This window comes from Triplophysa rosa, linkage group LG10 (assembly GCF_024868665.1).
Source record: "Triplophysa rosa linkage group LG10, Trosa_1v2, whole genome shotgun sequence".
Taxonomy (NCBI): Eukaryota; Metazoa; Chordata; class Actinopteri; order Cypriniformes; family Nemacheilidae; genus Triplophysa; species Triplophysa rosa.
This window is the reverse complement of record NC_079899.1, coordinates 25593901-25608237: the sequence shown is the minus strand read 5'-3', so window position 1 is coordinate 25608237 and position 14337 is coordinate 25593901. Positions and strand designations below refer to the sequence as shown.

Sequence of the window (14337 nt, the reverse complement as noted above, 5' to 3'; positions counted from 1 at the left end):
AACTTTTTTATTTCAAGAGCCATTCTGTCTTATTTGAACCTTAAATAAGAGTTCACGGGTTTGAATCCCATAGAGCAGAGTTTTTCAAACTGGGGGCCGGGACCCCCAGGGGGCCTCCAGAAGCTTGCAAGGGGTCCCCCAGAAAAATGATAAAAGTCCACAGTGTTTATCTGCTTTTTTGCTATTGATAATCTCCAGAATTGTTTATATTTGAACTTTTCCGCTGAGTTTTTCTCACTATAGTTTCTTTTTTGGGACTCAAAGGGAAATTGTTGCCGACTATTTAGGTTTAGAAACAACGTGATGTCTTTATAATATCCTATTTACTATTTATCTAACAAATTTTAAAAGTTTCTTTACACAGAAAAAATATAGATTGATATATATTTTAGAAAAGGGGGTCCCTCACAAAAGGTTAATCATATTTGGGGGTCCTTGGCATCATAAAGTTTGAAAACCCCTGCCATAGAACACACATACTGATCAAATAAAAAGTCACTTCTTTGGATAAAAACGGCTACCAAATGCATTTAAACTATATGTAAAATTAACCGAGTAACTTTCGGACATAAAGACTGAATCTCTTAATCGGTGACACTGTTGGTAGCAAACCACCAAACTAAACGTTCATGAGTTCAAATGACTTACTTCCAGTATTTGTCACAACAAGGTTTTTTACATGCGACACTTTTTTGTCTATGATGGTAAACAACATGTATCAATCTATTACTTTGGTAAATAACAGTCAAACACACATTTGATCTTTTCCACTGTATTTGGTCACATAACAGTCCAGCAAACATGTTTTTTTTTCAATGGATTGTGGTCCTGACAAACACCAGTGCGCCACCATGTGGAAAACAAAGAAATCTCAAATGAGCCATTTAACATTTCAGTTCACTTTATGTCCAAAGCAAATTATTAGGAAACGTGTTCATAAAAGACCATAAAATATTAACAGCGCAGGATCTTAAAGTTCATAATACTGCTTGACATTTTCAAACATTTTCTTGAGGTACCACAAGAATGCTGTTTTTAAGACTTTTGCAATAAAATCAAATGTTTGCATAAAATATAAATAAAATGTAAATAACAGAACCAAACTTGCACTTTTTCTAATCGAACTTACAGCCATTTTCACTCTAACTACAGTCCTGAATCATCTTACACGACCATCCGTCTTCATTCAGCAAACTAAAGTACTTCAAACTCCAGCATCGTCAAACATCGAATGATGAATTCACAGCGATCGCTTCTGAAAAATCACTAATCAAACCTTCAGAAAAGACTTTCTTCAGTGACGCCGAGATCCACAGCCGCCTCGTTCACCTCTGAATCGATCACTCCAGCAAAATAAATTAAGACCACTGAAGAGTTGCAAAACACCCGCAGAAGAAATGTGAGAGATGTCTTACAGGTCGATGGGTTTCGTCGCCGCCAGAAGTCTGCCCTCCGACAGCGGGTTTTTGGGTGAACCTCTGTATCGAGTCCCATCGCTCTCAGCCACGTGCAGACAGACAGATTTGGGGTATTCGCTTGCAGTGTTTTTATTGGCTGATAGCGCGTCACTCTTCACCTTTGGTGCTCTATTGGTGATGTCATCTAGCGCGGTGTGACGTGCGGCTGGTTTCTTAGGAGGAACTGGAGGTTTGGCGAATGTAGGGTCATCTGTCTGTTGCTTCGCTCTAGCGCACAATCCGCTCTCAAAACTCACAGCCTTCGTAACCGGACTGGCCACGACCAAACCCGTCCTTCCATCTCTGAACAGAGAGTTGATCCTCCTCACCGACTGCCGGACGGGCGTCCGCTGGAACGTCAGAGGAGATCTGGTCATTTTGGTTTTGGGTGAATTCAGCGTCATCATGTTGAAATGTTTAATCTGCTCCGAGACTTTCATTCGGCCGGTTTGGAGTGAGTTCTGTGGTTTGTCCGTGTTATTCTGAGGCTCGTCGGTGTTGGCGCTCAATGAAGAGGCGTTCGGATCTTTCGACAGGGATGCGGTTTGTGTTCTTGATGTGTACGGGGTGGACTGAACCCTGATGGATGTGTCCCGTCTTAAGGCCACAGGACTCTGGATGTCCAGAGCGTCTATCAGTTGACTGCAGTCTTGAGAACGCACGGCAGGCTCCTTCAAGTAACACTTGCTTTCATCTTCGAAACACAGAGAGCCGTCCCGCGTGTTTTCAACTGCGAGTCCGGTCTCAAACAGAGTGCTGTCAATGTGTAGAGGCGACAGAGGAACAAACTCAAAGTGCCCGAATGTCACGTTGCAATCGTCCGTCGTGCTTTTGCTGGCCTCAAAAACACCAGAACTTTCGCTTAATTTATCTGAGGGCCCATCCACACGAGAGGAAACCACCTCCGAGTTTGTACCGACATCATCCTGTGGTTCTTCACGTGACGCTGGTTTGTAAACAGTGTGGGAACGGCCATCACTAAATGAACTGGCACAGCAGAGGCTTTCGGGTGTATCGCTGACCGTCGGAGTTTCGCTCACGGTGATCGCCGGCACAGAGCGGCAGGTGGTCATGGGGGTGTCAGAGAACGAATTTGTTGGCAAGGTGGAGGTCACACGAGGAGTCTCTCCACTCCACAAGCTCATGTGATCTGGGGTCAGCAGGTTATTCTCAGACTTGCTTATCAACTTGGAGCCTGTGAAAGAGAGAACGTGCGGAAATATAAGAAAGAAGCCAAACGGAGTTAACTTATATTGTTTGTTTTTCATAGGAAACAGTTTGGCCAGGAGTGCTGGGATGTTGGCATTGCTCTCCATGTCTGTAGTGCTATATCACATATAGTGATATGATTTTATATCTGGTTCTCTCACTCAAAACCATTAACCGTGTATTGAAGATAAATGATTTTGTTTGTTGTTTATCATGTTACCTTCAGTGACACGTTCAGTGTAGTTTGCAGGAGGAAGCTGAAAGCGTGTAAACATTGCTACTGACCTTTCGAAGGGCTCTCTGTTAAAACCGCCGGACTAAACGCCGACTCTTTGGTGAAGTGAAAACCAGAACAGCTCTCTTGTGTCGCTAGGCGCCAACCTATGACCTCTGACCTCTTTGGCCCCAGTTGTGAATGTGTAATGTTGTTCTGTTGAAATAGAGGCACCCGCTTTTAACTCAGTGCTTTGACTCATATATGTGGTGTTGAATCATGAGAGTCTACTGAAAGAAATACCGATAGTGTTTCTGGTCAATAATCTTTTTATTTCAGCATAAATACATGCATAAAATAGCCGCGTAGATAATGGCAAGGAATAACCCAAAACCACAAGAAAACAATTTAATTATGAACATAAAAACTGTTATAACATTAATATTGGTTTCTTAAAATATTTTTAGTAATATCAGGTTATAAGATAAAATCTAGATATTTATTTTTTGTGAAGTCACAATGTTACAACATTGGACAATATGTGCAACATTAGGCAAACACACACAAACATTATAGTACATCATCTTAGTGTCATATGATTGTTAACAAGCAGAAAAATCGCATTTTCTTAATTCCTAAAAGGCAGAAATACTAAATCTTAAATATTTAATTACTCACACCATGCTGGTTAGTGGCCTATTTTTTATCATAAAATACAACCCTCAATCCCTGACCGTTAACAAGAACACTATTTCTCATTTCTTCAGCATTTTAATATAATACACACTAGTTATATTCTCTACAGTCGCTGCACACCACTAACAGCAGCATGTACCTACATTAATCTGCCACTAGTTGGAGCCAAAACTGAAAGAATGCTTTTCCCATCAGAGTATATGTGCAAAAGTGTTAACATTTCTTACTTAAACCAAGTGCTATATTATTCATAAATATGCATTACATAAACAAATAAGACAATAGCATCATGCAGATTAAACGCATGTAAATCACTGCTGCACTCAAGGTGGTTAAGCAGTCGATTAAGGTTGGATTGTTCAGTCTCTGGTGGAGGTTGATAGAGATGAGGTTGTATCTAAACTTACAGACTCGCGGCTGGATTTGCCCAGACTGAAGCGCAGACGCAGAGATTTCCTTATGGGCTCTCTTTTAGCACATCTGGGGGAGAAACAGCCCGTCTTTCCTGATTCAACTCTGAAATCAGATGAACCAATTACATTTTTTTAACAAATGTGCATGACAGAGAAATACAGTAGATATGTAACCAACACACGTATATGTGCGTGTGTGACGTGTTGTACCTGCTGACGCTGCGACCTCGCAGTCTGTTGCTTTTCCTCCGGGATGAACAAGTATTTCTTCCCACTGAAGACAGTAAAGCGTTCCGAGATGAGTCCAGCACTCCTGATGCACTGTGAGCTGAAACAGCAGTTTCAACAATACATGTTTAATAACCTTTAACGATACAAATTCACAAAGAGTCAACTATAACAATACAGAGGATTGATATTGGAGAACTTTTTTTCAGCTGATATATCGATCAAATTCCAATGAAATAGCCAATCAAATTCCACTAAAGTTAATATTCTCATGCATTTAACATGTTACAACTGCAGCACGTCAGCTTAACAGTTGTCCATGAAATTCAAAATGACAATTGACTCACCTGATCCAGGTGTGGATGTTCCTCCAAACAGAGCGTTCGGGAGCAGCTCCAGACCGAGGTTCTTCTTGATGGATCTGCGTTTCTTGTTGGAGAAGCCGTGAGTGTGCGACTCCTGTGGCAGCTTACGCTTCGAGTTTGGAGTCATAATGACAGGTGTGGCAGCAGAGAAAACTGATGGAATGAAACAGACTTCTTTGACTATAAATTATTATTAACAGATCTTGCACATTGCATTTTTTTGCCATCAGGTTGTGTTCAACAGGCAGAAGAGACATGTAGCTTACGACTGACAAACAGCCACGTGTGTGAAAACAGGGCAGAAGATCTTTCCACAGAAAGCAGAAGAACCTCTTCATCACATACAGAATGTGTCCATGCGGTTACAAACACAAATAAGAAGCAAACAAGCCGAGAGCCGTAATACCCCGGTGGGTACAGAAAGACGCATTTCAACCACTAAAAGATTATATTTGTGTTCATTAAAGAATGAATTCATTGCATTAAGAGGGAAAAGTGCAATTGAAGCAGCTGCGATGCGATGACAGTACATGTGCAGACAGACGGTACGGTGAAGTCTGATCTGTTACCCACCTGCTCTGTCAGACTGTGGGGTATTTGTTGGGGTTCTACTAGTTTTAAACTTATTCAGAGCTCCATTTACCACGTCTGGAATACAAGACAAACCCACTCAACTCAAAGTCTACATGACATGTGCTTCACCTCAGAGTCTGTAAACGTTCACTTCTGAGCTTTTTACCTCCTAAACTGCGTCTGCTGTTCTTCTTCACGTCTGAGTGAGTGTTGTTCTCCTCTAGAGACACAGAAGAGGGTGAGAACATTCCAGCATCACAGCCCAACATCGCAGGAACCTTCTCCATGAGCAACTGAGGAACCACACCTACAGACAACCACACGACATGTGAAGTGACATCACACAGGCAAGAAACTCTCCCTTAAAGAGTTTGTGATCTGAAGACATGTTTACCCAGAGCTGCAGCGTTGTCGATGAGACACTGCACAGCTGCGGCCTGATGTTTCAGCCTCTTCTCTGTACTGCTGTTCATCTTCTCTACTCCATCTCCACAGTGGAAGAGGTTTGGAGCGAATATCACAGAGAGATTACTGCTGTCCATCTTATTCTGAGCACATCTGAAACACACACAATGAGGAATACACAAACTTGACATGTGTTCACACACAAAAGAGCCTCCAAATGTCTTTTGAAAAGAAACGGCCATTGAAAGTGGTCAATTAGCATAACAACAGATTGGAGACAAACAGCGCCATTGCTCTTTTTCACATCGTACCGTAGAGAGACGCTCCTGAGGAAACTGAAGAAATAGCGCAGCGTGTTTAAATTCTTCTCGGGCAGCACACAGGACAGCAGAATGGTGCCGGAGGTCCTCTCCTCTTCTGTGGGCAGCTCCTGGACCTTCAGGAAAGCACCGTGCAGGTCTGTGGTGAGAACCGGCTCCGGGAGTTCCCTGAAGAACTGTTTTAAAAGTCCAGCGATGTCCAGAGGGACAGCAGTGGACAGGCAGTCCTCACCCTGGTCCAGTTTGCTCTACGGGTCCAAACAATACGGCCACCGGGCCACAGTTAAATAATGCCACCGGTCACAGTCTCACCAGTGACATAAGATTTAAGTGACTCACCCTGAGGCTTTTGACCCGAACGACAGAACCCGATTTCCTGAAGAGACCCTCTGTGTCCAAATGCTCCATCAGGCTTGTGCAAACATCTGCTATAAAACTGTAAAGTGAAAATACACACAAATGACAGTCAAAGAAAACCCAACACAAATGTTGTAATAATTTAGAGGAGTCATTTCTAAACGTATCTCTTACCATGGCAAGTCTCCATAGTCTAGCACATGACAGTGTGGCAGACTTTCAAGCGGGACCCCAAAAACCCTCACCTAGAAATAAACAAGCGTCGTTTTAACGTTCCTTGACGCAATTTAGTCCGTACACTTTACAATATCAGCAGCTTTGGACCATTGCCATGAACCTTTTAGATCTAATATCCCTTAATAAGTCAGCTGAGCTGAGTGTCTACATCAGCTTGGCAGAGAGTCAAAGCCTCAGGGTCGCACAGGTAATTATGGACACACATTCCACCCGCTCTCCATGGAGGGAAAACATGAACAAATAAAGCTCTGTGTGTTTGAAAATCAACAGCACTTCTCCTTGAACTGTGTACTTTTCACCCAGAAATACAGCTGACTTCACAGAGGGGAAAAACTAACCAAAGACACCACACGATCATCTGTAACATGAATTATCTTGGAGTATAAATGTCTCAAAATCAAGTCAATAAAGCTGAGAATAGCCATTAGAAAAAGGATCTTATACACACTTCATGTGCTTTAATACAAAAGGCTGCACTATGTATTATAAAGAACAGTAATAAATACAGCATATCAATGTAATTTGTGTATATCTGTGCAAGTATTTCAAATCACTTCTCTCTCAAAGCCTTACTGTACAACATGGGGAAAGAATATAAATATACATATTTATTTTGACATATAACAGTTTAAACATGTATATTTGTGTTAATTCGTGACGAAACGCAGCCTTTCTTGGAAACTAAACTGCTGCTGTCTAGTTAGGGAGCTTAGTTACGTTGTGAAACACGGGCGTAATAGTACAAACACTAGATACAACAGCTTCCTGCATAGCTCCAACATAAAATCGACTGTAAAATCACATAAATACCATTTTTTATTGAACTCACAAAGTTTGCCGAAGATTGTTTGTTTCTGTTTTTGTTCCAGTTCTTGATTTTTATTCCGTAAGCGGACCGCAGATGCTGAACAACAGCCAGACGAACCACATTCCTCTCTAAAACTCTCATGATTGACCCCTAAAACCGTTTAAAATCACACAAACCTCAAAATATAAGGAAAACAAGCGCATGTGTTGCTCTAGAATAGATAAAAAGCGAAATGTGGGTCTTAGATCTGTTAAATACACAAAATCTTGCGATCCGTTTACTTTCCTCACAGTTCCGCCTCACGCGTTTAAATAAAAAACGTCCGACTCGAGTCAACAAACATCTCTAACACTCGTTTTGCCTCGACTAAACTTCATTTTCGGATCTCTTTTTAGTCTTTTAAAGCGTAGTTAGTTAAATATCCTCGTATAAGTCCGGCGTACGTATCCGTCTGCTTTATTTCCTCACTTCACAACGGCAGCTGAGCTCGAGCGAGACGTTCAAATTTCGCCCTGCCTACGTCACGCAACGGTTCCCTGCGCTTTGATTGAACCAGAGCTGGTCACGTGACATCGCTTCTCCTGTGTGGCCCCTCCCTCTCCTTCTCGTCACGAGTGAATGGTGCGTGCCGTGCAGCAGATGCGCGTTTGTTTGAGCTGAAAATACTTGTTTGAGCGTGAATTATTTTATTTACGAAAAGTTATTTGGCACGTCACTCAAAACACTAGGAACTACCGCAGAAACTAAGAAACTTAATGGTTATAATGGGAGTTTAATTGGTTTTAACTGAAACTAATGGTTTCATCGGGTCTTGGTAATGTGTCGGGATCTTATCTGACGAATGGGATCTAAACAAGTCAAACCTACTGGTATAAGGCACAAAATAGTAATACACTACGTAAAGGAGTGGTTTTAATGCTTAACATAATCATGGTATTTGTAATAGATCCTATTTTTGTTTCACACGACTCATATGCACAGTAATGCATCACTATTGAATGACCCAAGCAGTGATCGCACAGAACACCGCATTTTGTTATCACTTCATGTTTTTATTACAACATTACATGTATATACAGTAAAAGGGACGGTACAAATGTACGGCTGAGGCTGAGATTGTTGCGGGTTTAGAAGCACTTCCTGTGGACAATGGATGGACCAGCCTCATCGTACTCCTGCTTGGTGATCCACATCTGCTGGAAGGTGGACAGGGAGGCCAGGATGGAGCCACCGATCCAGACGGAGTACTTACGCTCGGGGGGAGCGATGATCTACAGAGAGATGAGAGAAACATTTAGCTCACTGTGTTTTATTTGACGATACAGATGTAGTTTTGTCTACTTGTCTGTGGTTTTCCTCACCTTGATCTTCATGGTGCTGGGGGCCAGGGCAGTGATCTCCTTCTGCATACGGTCAGCAATACCGGGGTACATGGTGGTACCACCAGACAAGACGTTGTTGGCGTACAGGTCCTTACGGATATCAATGTCGCACTTCATGATGCTGTTGTAGGCGGTCTCATGAATACCAGCGGACTCCATACCTGAGCATCAAAAAGCGTGTTTAATGAACGACCGTAACTTTCTGAAAGGACTCACAAACTACCCGCAAAAAACCTCACCAATGAATGAAGGCTGGAAGAGGGTCTCGGGGCAGCGGAAACGCTCGTTACCGATGGTGATCACCTGACCGTCGGGCAGCTCGTAGCTCTTCTCCAGAGAGGAGGAGGAGGCGGCGGTGGCCATCTCGTTCTCGAAGTCCAGAGCCACATAGCAGAGCTTCTCCTTGATGTCACGCACGATCTCACGCTCAGCTGTGAGGAGACAAGTTGCAAACCCGCGTCAGTCGAAGTAAATCGTGACTTTTATTCTGTACTTTTTGGCGTCGGGATGCTAAACTACAGCCACTCACCAGTTGTAACGAAAGAGTAGCCTCTCTCAGTCAGGATCTTCATCAGATAGTCGGTCAGATCGCGACCGGCCAAGTCCAGACGCATGATGGCATGGGGGAGAGCGTAACCCTCATAGACTGGGACGTTGTGGGTCACACCATCACCGGCGTCCAGCACGATACCTGCGGAGCTTCACATACGTCATGAGCGCCAGGTAGCAGGTGTACATAACGACATTCGTGACGATAATACAATCGAATCCAAGTAATGTTTCATTACATTACTATTATGCAGCTTTAGCAAGACATTAAAGTCCCAGTGAAATTAAAAATGACAATTTTTATTTTTTCAAGAAATACTGCAGCGTTGATAGTAAATAGCTTATCAATGTGGGTCATTTTCTTTCTAAAATGCATGTACCCTAGTTAAAATCTGAAAATGCACTTCCGCCCTGAAATGAGCATTCATCTCAATTGACTTAAATTAGACGGCTTGGGCGGAGCATCCGTTAACTCCTCCCCTTCAACTGTCAGTCTGTTGCCAGTTTCATTTAAAAATCAATGCAACAGCTGTTTTTACACATATAATCAAATCGGGGGACAAATGCAAGCCACGCCCACTAGTTTTCTCCTTTGAAATTCCGTTTCACTGAACGTGTCAGAATACGGAAGTACAGTAAAAACGACAGCACGTTCTGCTTCACGGGGACTTCAAGCAACACATTATTCCTAAAATTGAATCAAATTCAGAGAATCAAAATTTTGGACCGGGTAGGAGAATGTTCTTTTCACATTCTGCAGTTTTGATCAAATAATGTTTTTATGTGTAATTTGAATATAAATGTTATAGTAAACTAAGGATGATATGAACGCACCAGTGGTACGGCCGGAGGCGTACAGGGACAGCACAGCCTGGATGGCCACATACATGGCTGGGACGTTGAAGGTCTCAAACATGATCTGCAAGTGAAAACAAGCCAAGTGTTACGAACTGGTCCAACTCAAAAGACTCTTGGAGGCGTATCAGAGGTTTAATAGGAAAAAGAGACATCATCAGTACCTGTGTCATCTTCTCCCTGTTGGCCTTGGGGTTAAGAGGGGCTTCAGTGAGCAGGGTTGGGTGCTCCTCAGGGGCCACACGCAGCTCATTGTAGAAGGTGTGGTGCCAGATCTGAAGACCAAAAACGCGTTCATGAAAACGGTGGTTTCCAAGGTAACAAACAAAATGTGTTCTAAGAATGTTTTGCTAACCTTCCCCTTATGAAAATGTAATTTCTAAATGTTTTAAACATTCCGCTATTGATGTAAGAATATTGTTTTTAACATTTTAGAATGTCTAGCAGTGACTTGTAGTGTTGATAAAATGCAATTTTAACGTTACTGCAAGAACATTTACTGAACATCCTGAATAGTTTTCAATCAAATAGTGTCGTAGTATATTAACATGTAAACCATTTGTGAACTTTCGCTAGCGTTGAAACTCACCTTCTCCATATCGTCCCAGTTAGTGATAATGCCGTGCTCAATGGGGTACTTCAGAGTCAGGATACCCCTCTTGCTCTGAGCCTCATCACCGACGTAGCTGTCTTTCTGACCCATACCCACCATCACACCCTGATGGAGAGAGAATCTGCGTTAAGCACTGAGGTATTGTAATGGAAATTCTGAATGAATAAATCTGGCACTAGAGCTCGACTGAACGTCTGTCCCTATAGGACAGGATTTCCCATATAATGTCTGTCGTTGTTATGCACCTGGTGACGGGGTCTGCCAACAATGGAGGGGAAGACAGCACGGGGAGCGTCATCTCCGGCGAATCCAGCCTTGACCAAGCCAGAGCCGTTGTCGCACACGAGGGCGGTAGTCTCTTCGTCGTCGCACATGGTTGGTTTTCTGGTTGGTCTGTGAAAGAATTTGCACGGTCAGTGACAGACACACAGGCACACTAATAAACACAGACTTGTAAACACTGCTTCAATTACTTTTCTGACAAGCACTAAAAAGTTTGTTGTCCCTGTACAGATTCTAAGTCTAAATTTCGACGTTCACAAAACAAACTTAAATCTTTTTTTTTGTTATAAATTCCCTATAGTCTGACGCTGAAGCTACATTTGGGCAGCAGTTTAAAGTCGAATAAAGTCATGAAATAGTTAAAGGTTACAGCTATGCGACACATGTCCCTCCTGCTCCTGAAGACCTCGTGAAACCGTATCTCTTGTGCTGTTGCAGTAAAGCCAAAGAAAGACTAAAGTTAAACTGAAGGACAGGTGCTTCTGTCATTTCAGTGAAGCGCTCTCCCCGGTCGCAGCTGTCAGCGCATTTCATGACGCCTGCTCACCGGCCAGCATCATTCGTGCCATTCTGAACCAAAATGCTTCAACATTGGATGAAGAACGCATTTACTTGGTGTCTAGCATGAGTTGACTTACTGCGAGATACGCGCTTTATACAATATCATAAAAATAATCTGTTCCCACCAAACGTAGGAAGTCTTCAAGGCGACTGCGTTAAATGTACTCGCAGCTGTACCGCTGTTATCCTTTCATATAGTCGAATACTATCTGTCGTCCTCGCAAACTCGCCAGCCCCAAACGTCCATCTGGTCTAAAGAGGTTTCAAAAGACATGCTGCGGGTTCTTCGCCACACCAGTGCTTCGTTGGACTCACCAAGTTGTTATCACAAGACTGATGCTTCCACTGGGACTGAGAGACAAGGTGAGAGACCCCTTTAAATAAGACCGCTCCCGGGGGCTGGGGTGGAGCATCGGTTTCACACAAGCCCAAATAAGTGCATCCAAGAAAAAAGAAAAAAAGAGAAAATAACCCTCTCCACCCATGAATCTGATCTGGAGCGGGGGGCGGGCGGGCCGATCGGACCCCCCCTTCTAAAATTAAGAAGGGCTTCCTTAGAAACAGCCGGCGGGGTGCCAAGAATCTCCCCGGAGGGTTTGAACGCAGACAGATATATCTGATGATTTCAATATTTATATGAAATGAATCATTTTCGTATTTCCACAACTCTTGAAATGCAATATTTTGAAAATGTCTTTTTATGACAGATCACCGGAGCTTTCGTTTGTATTGTGAAAAGCGCGATACAATTAAATGTGAATGATTAAATCACTTTTGGTAATATGCATCTTTTGGTGTTATATTGGTATTTATGCATTTTTCTTTTTTAGGTAGTTGTGTAAACATTATGAATGATTCTTATTGTATAAATGCAGAGGAATGCACAGCATCCGTTATATCCGTGTAGAAATGTTCAACATACATTGACACACTTTTGAGGTTTAATCTTTATTTGATCTAACATGTCTTCCCCTCCAAATCACATTAAAATGATGATTTTTTTTAAGAAGAAGAAGAAATTTCAGTAATAGTTTCCGTGTGATATTTCTCATAATAAACGTTGGTCTTTTGTCGGGCTGCTAAGGGACAAGGGTATACACTCAGCACCCTCTTGATATCATTTTGATTATTCAGCTTTTTACCAACACCCTTAAGATGTCAACCTGCCTTAACTAGAACTTGCCGGGTCTCGTTTTAGCAACATCTTAAAGGTTCACTCGCTCACCAGGAAGAATACTGTATATGTCAATGGGCCAATGCGCTGGCATGTGGGCTCGACCCTAAATGTGGTTAACAGCTGAGGGGTAACACCAGCCGGGCCCTCTCCCCCTTCCCGGCGCTGTGATTGGTTGGTGTGTAGTAGTAGCCTTCGCTCTGATTGGTTTAGCTGTCTCCTTTTAGGGTCATGGTTCTCATCAGGTGTTATGAACGTGAGGCCGGTCAAGCTTTTGGGACGCGTCCTCCCATTGGTGTTATTCAGACCCCCGATCCTCAGCACCCCATTAGGAAATTCTACCTTACTATGGCAACATATGGTCGTTTGGGAGCGTCTGTGCACGCAAATCAAGTTTCTGAGACACATCTCCAAAGCGGTTCATGTCATGTATATTAGGAGCCATATGGAGATTGATATTAGAATTAAACCTTAATCAGAAAAGTCTGAAAAAATAGTTTTGCATTCAGAGATCGACACAGTGGCATTTAATTTTTCTGCTATAACATTTCTAATATATGTATTTCTAAGTACAAATTCAAACCACATTTTAATGAAAACGTCTTTATTTTTTGACATTACAGTTCTTAAAATGTGACACTAGGCTGTCACGAGGACCTGAAATAGAAAACAATGTGGACAATCTTGACGGAAAGCTTTTTTTGCATTGATTTAAAATGTTTTGTAACTCATTGTGTTCCTGAAATCGAAACATCTCCTGCTTTAGACAACAATGTTCTTAATGTCAATCTAAAATAAGAGAATAAGGACACTTGATATCGGATTAGTTTGTTCAAAGCAGAATGAGAGTTTGATAGCCAGATTTGTGTGTGTGTGTGTGTGTGTGGGGCGGGGGGGGCGGGGGGGGGTGGGTGCTGTGTCAGATCGCTGTCATTTTATATCACAGTTGGTAATGGGGGGTTTAAGGGGTTTTAGGGGGCAGGGGAGGAGTTGTTCCTCCTTCACATACTCGGCTGTTTGAGGGTTTGACTATTAATAGCTGTTTTGCTCTGTCTGCACATGTGAAGGAGGCGTCCAGCATTCCTCAGTATTTTAATGATCACCAGAAACCGTCCAATAGATCCAGCTTTTAATGTGATGTATCCATAAAAGATAATTAAGCATTAACAATTAACCCTGAAATACAGGAATTTGAGATACAAAAATGTACAATTCAGCAAAACTTCATTTGTATTCACGTACATAGATAAAAAAGAATCGTGCAACCATCTAATGCGTGCATTTACAATGATACTTATTGAACTTCTCGTATAAATATGAAACCTGAAAATGTGATGCAGGACACGCGTGGATCACACATGACACACACACATTCTCACAAACAGGTTTTGGTCATGAGCACAGCCTTGAAAAATCATCTCCAAGCAGGGCACATGTTACAAATTCAAAATCTCTTAAACTAAACGGCTTTGATTTTGTTCATATATAAATGGCCTATAGTATAAATATATAAAAATGATAATTTAGTCATATTTTTATAAACGAATTAAATAACACAATAAAATAGGAATAAAAGAAGACTATAAATACAGCTGCAGAGATGTTTGGATTACAGAATGTCATAAAAAAAATGCATAAA

General features: G+C 42.1%; 2 protein-coding genes across 4 annotated transcripts; both read right to left on the bottom strand.

Moving 5' to 3' along the window:
- arhgap11a (Rho GTPase activating protein 11A) lies at positions 1 to 8187 on the bottom strand. 3 transcript variants are annotated; one of them, XM_057343293.1, is made up of 12 exons: positions 7304 to 8187; positions 6412 to 6482; positions 6220 to 6316; positions 5872 to 6128; positions 5550 to 5713; positions 5322 to 5462; positions 5156 to 5230; positions 4565 to 4735; positions 4200 to 4317; positions 3984 to 4092; positions 2952 to 3096; positions 1 to 2652 (listed from the first exon to the last, which is right to left on the bottom strand). In XM_057343293.1, the coding sequence occupies exons 1-12, from the start codon at positions 7421 to 7423 to the stop codon at positions 1412 to 1414; spliced, it is 2709 nt and encodes a 902-aa protein (XP_057199276.1). In that variant the 5' UTR covers positions 7424 to 8187; the 3' UTR covers positions 1 to 1411. The 3 variants fall into 3 exon arrangements, with proteins under 3 accessions (XP_057199276.1, XP_057199278.1, XP_057199277.1); XM_057343295.1 differs by having other exon boundaries at positions 7285 to 7419; XM_057343294.1 differs by lacking the exon at positions 5156 to 5230.
- Positions 8188 to 8313: 126 nt separating this feature from the next.
- On the bottom strand, positions 8314 to 11948 carry actc1b (actin alpha cardiac muscle 1b). The gene is made up of 9 exons (XM_057343296.1): positions 11840 to 11948; positions 10927 to 11074; positions 10658 to 10786; positions 10233 to 10343; positions 10048 to 10132; positions 9194 to 9355; positions 8904 to 9095; positions 8644 to 8825; positions 8314 to 8553 (listed from the first exon to the last, which is right to left on the bottom strand). The coding sequence occupies exons 2-9, from the start codon at positions 11053 to 11055 to the stop codon at positions 8410 to 8412; spliced, it is 1134 nt and encodes a 377-aa protein (XP_057199279.1). The 5' UTR covers positions 11056 to 11074; positions 11840 to 11948; the 3' UTR covers positions 8314 to 8409.
- Positions 11949 to 14337: the final 2389 nt, after the last annotated feature.

Excerpts from the sequence above, each read along its gene's own strand:
- arhgap11a (XM_057343293.1), bottom strand. The coding sequence starts at position 7,423 with ATGAGAGTTTTAGAGAGGAATGTGGTTCGTCTGGCTGTTGTTCAGCAT. Across the intron at positions 6,129-6,219 it reads TTCGGGTCAAAAGCCTCAGG|AGCAAACTGGACCAGGGTGA; the intron begins GTGAGTCACTTA and ends TTGGACCCGTAG. Across the intron at positions 5,463-5,549 it reads CGACAACGCTGCAGCTCTGG|GTGTGGTTCCTCAGTTGCTC; the intron begins GTAAACATGTCT and ends GGTTGTCTGTAG.
- actc1b (XM_057343296.1), bottom strand. The coding sequence starts at position 11,055 with ATGTGCGACGACGAAGAGACTACCGCCCTCGTGTGCGACAACGGCTCT. Across the intron at positions 10,133-10,232 it reads ACAGGGAGAAGATGACACAG|ATCATGTTTGAGACCTTCAA; the intron begins GTACTGATGATG and ends TTTCACTTGCAG. Across the intron at positions 9,096-9,193 it reads CTACTCTTTCGTTACAACTG|CTGAGCGTGAGATCGTGCGT; the intron begins GTGAGTGGCTGT and ends GTCTCCTCACAG.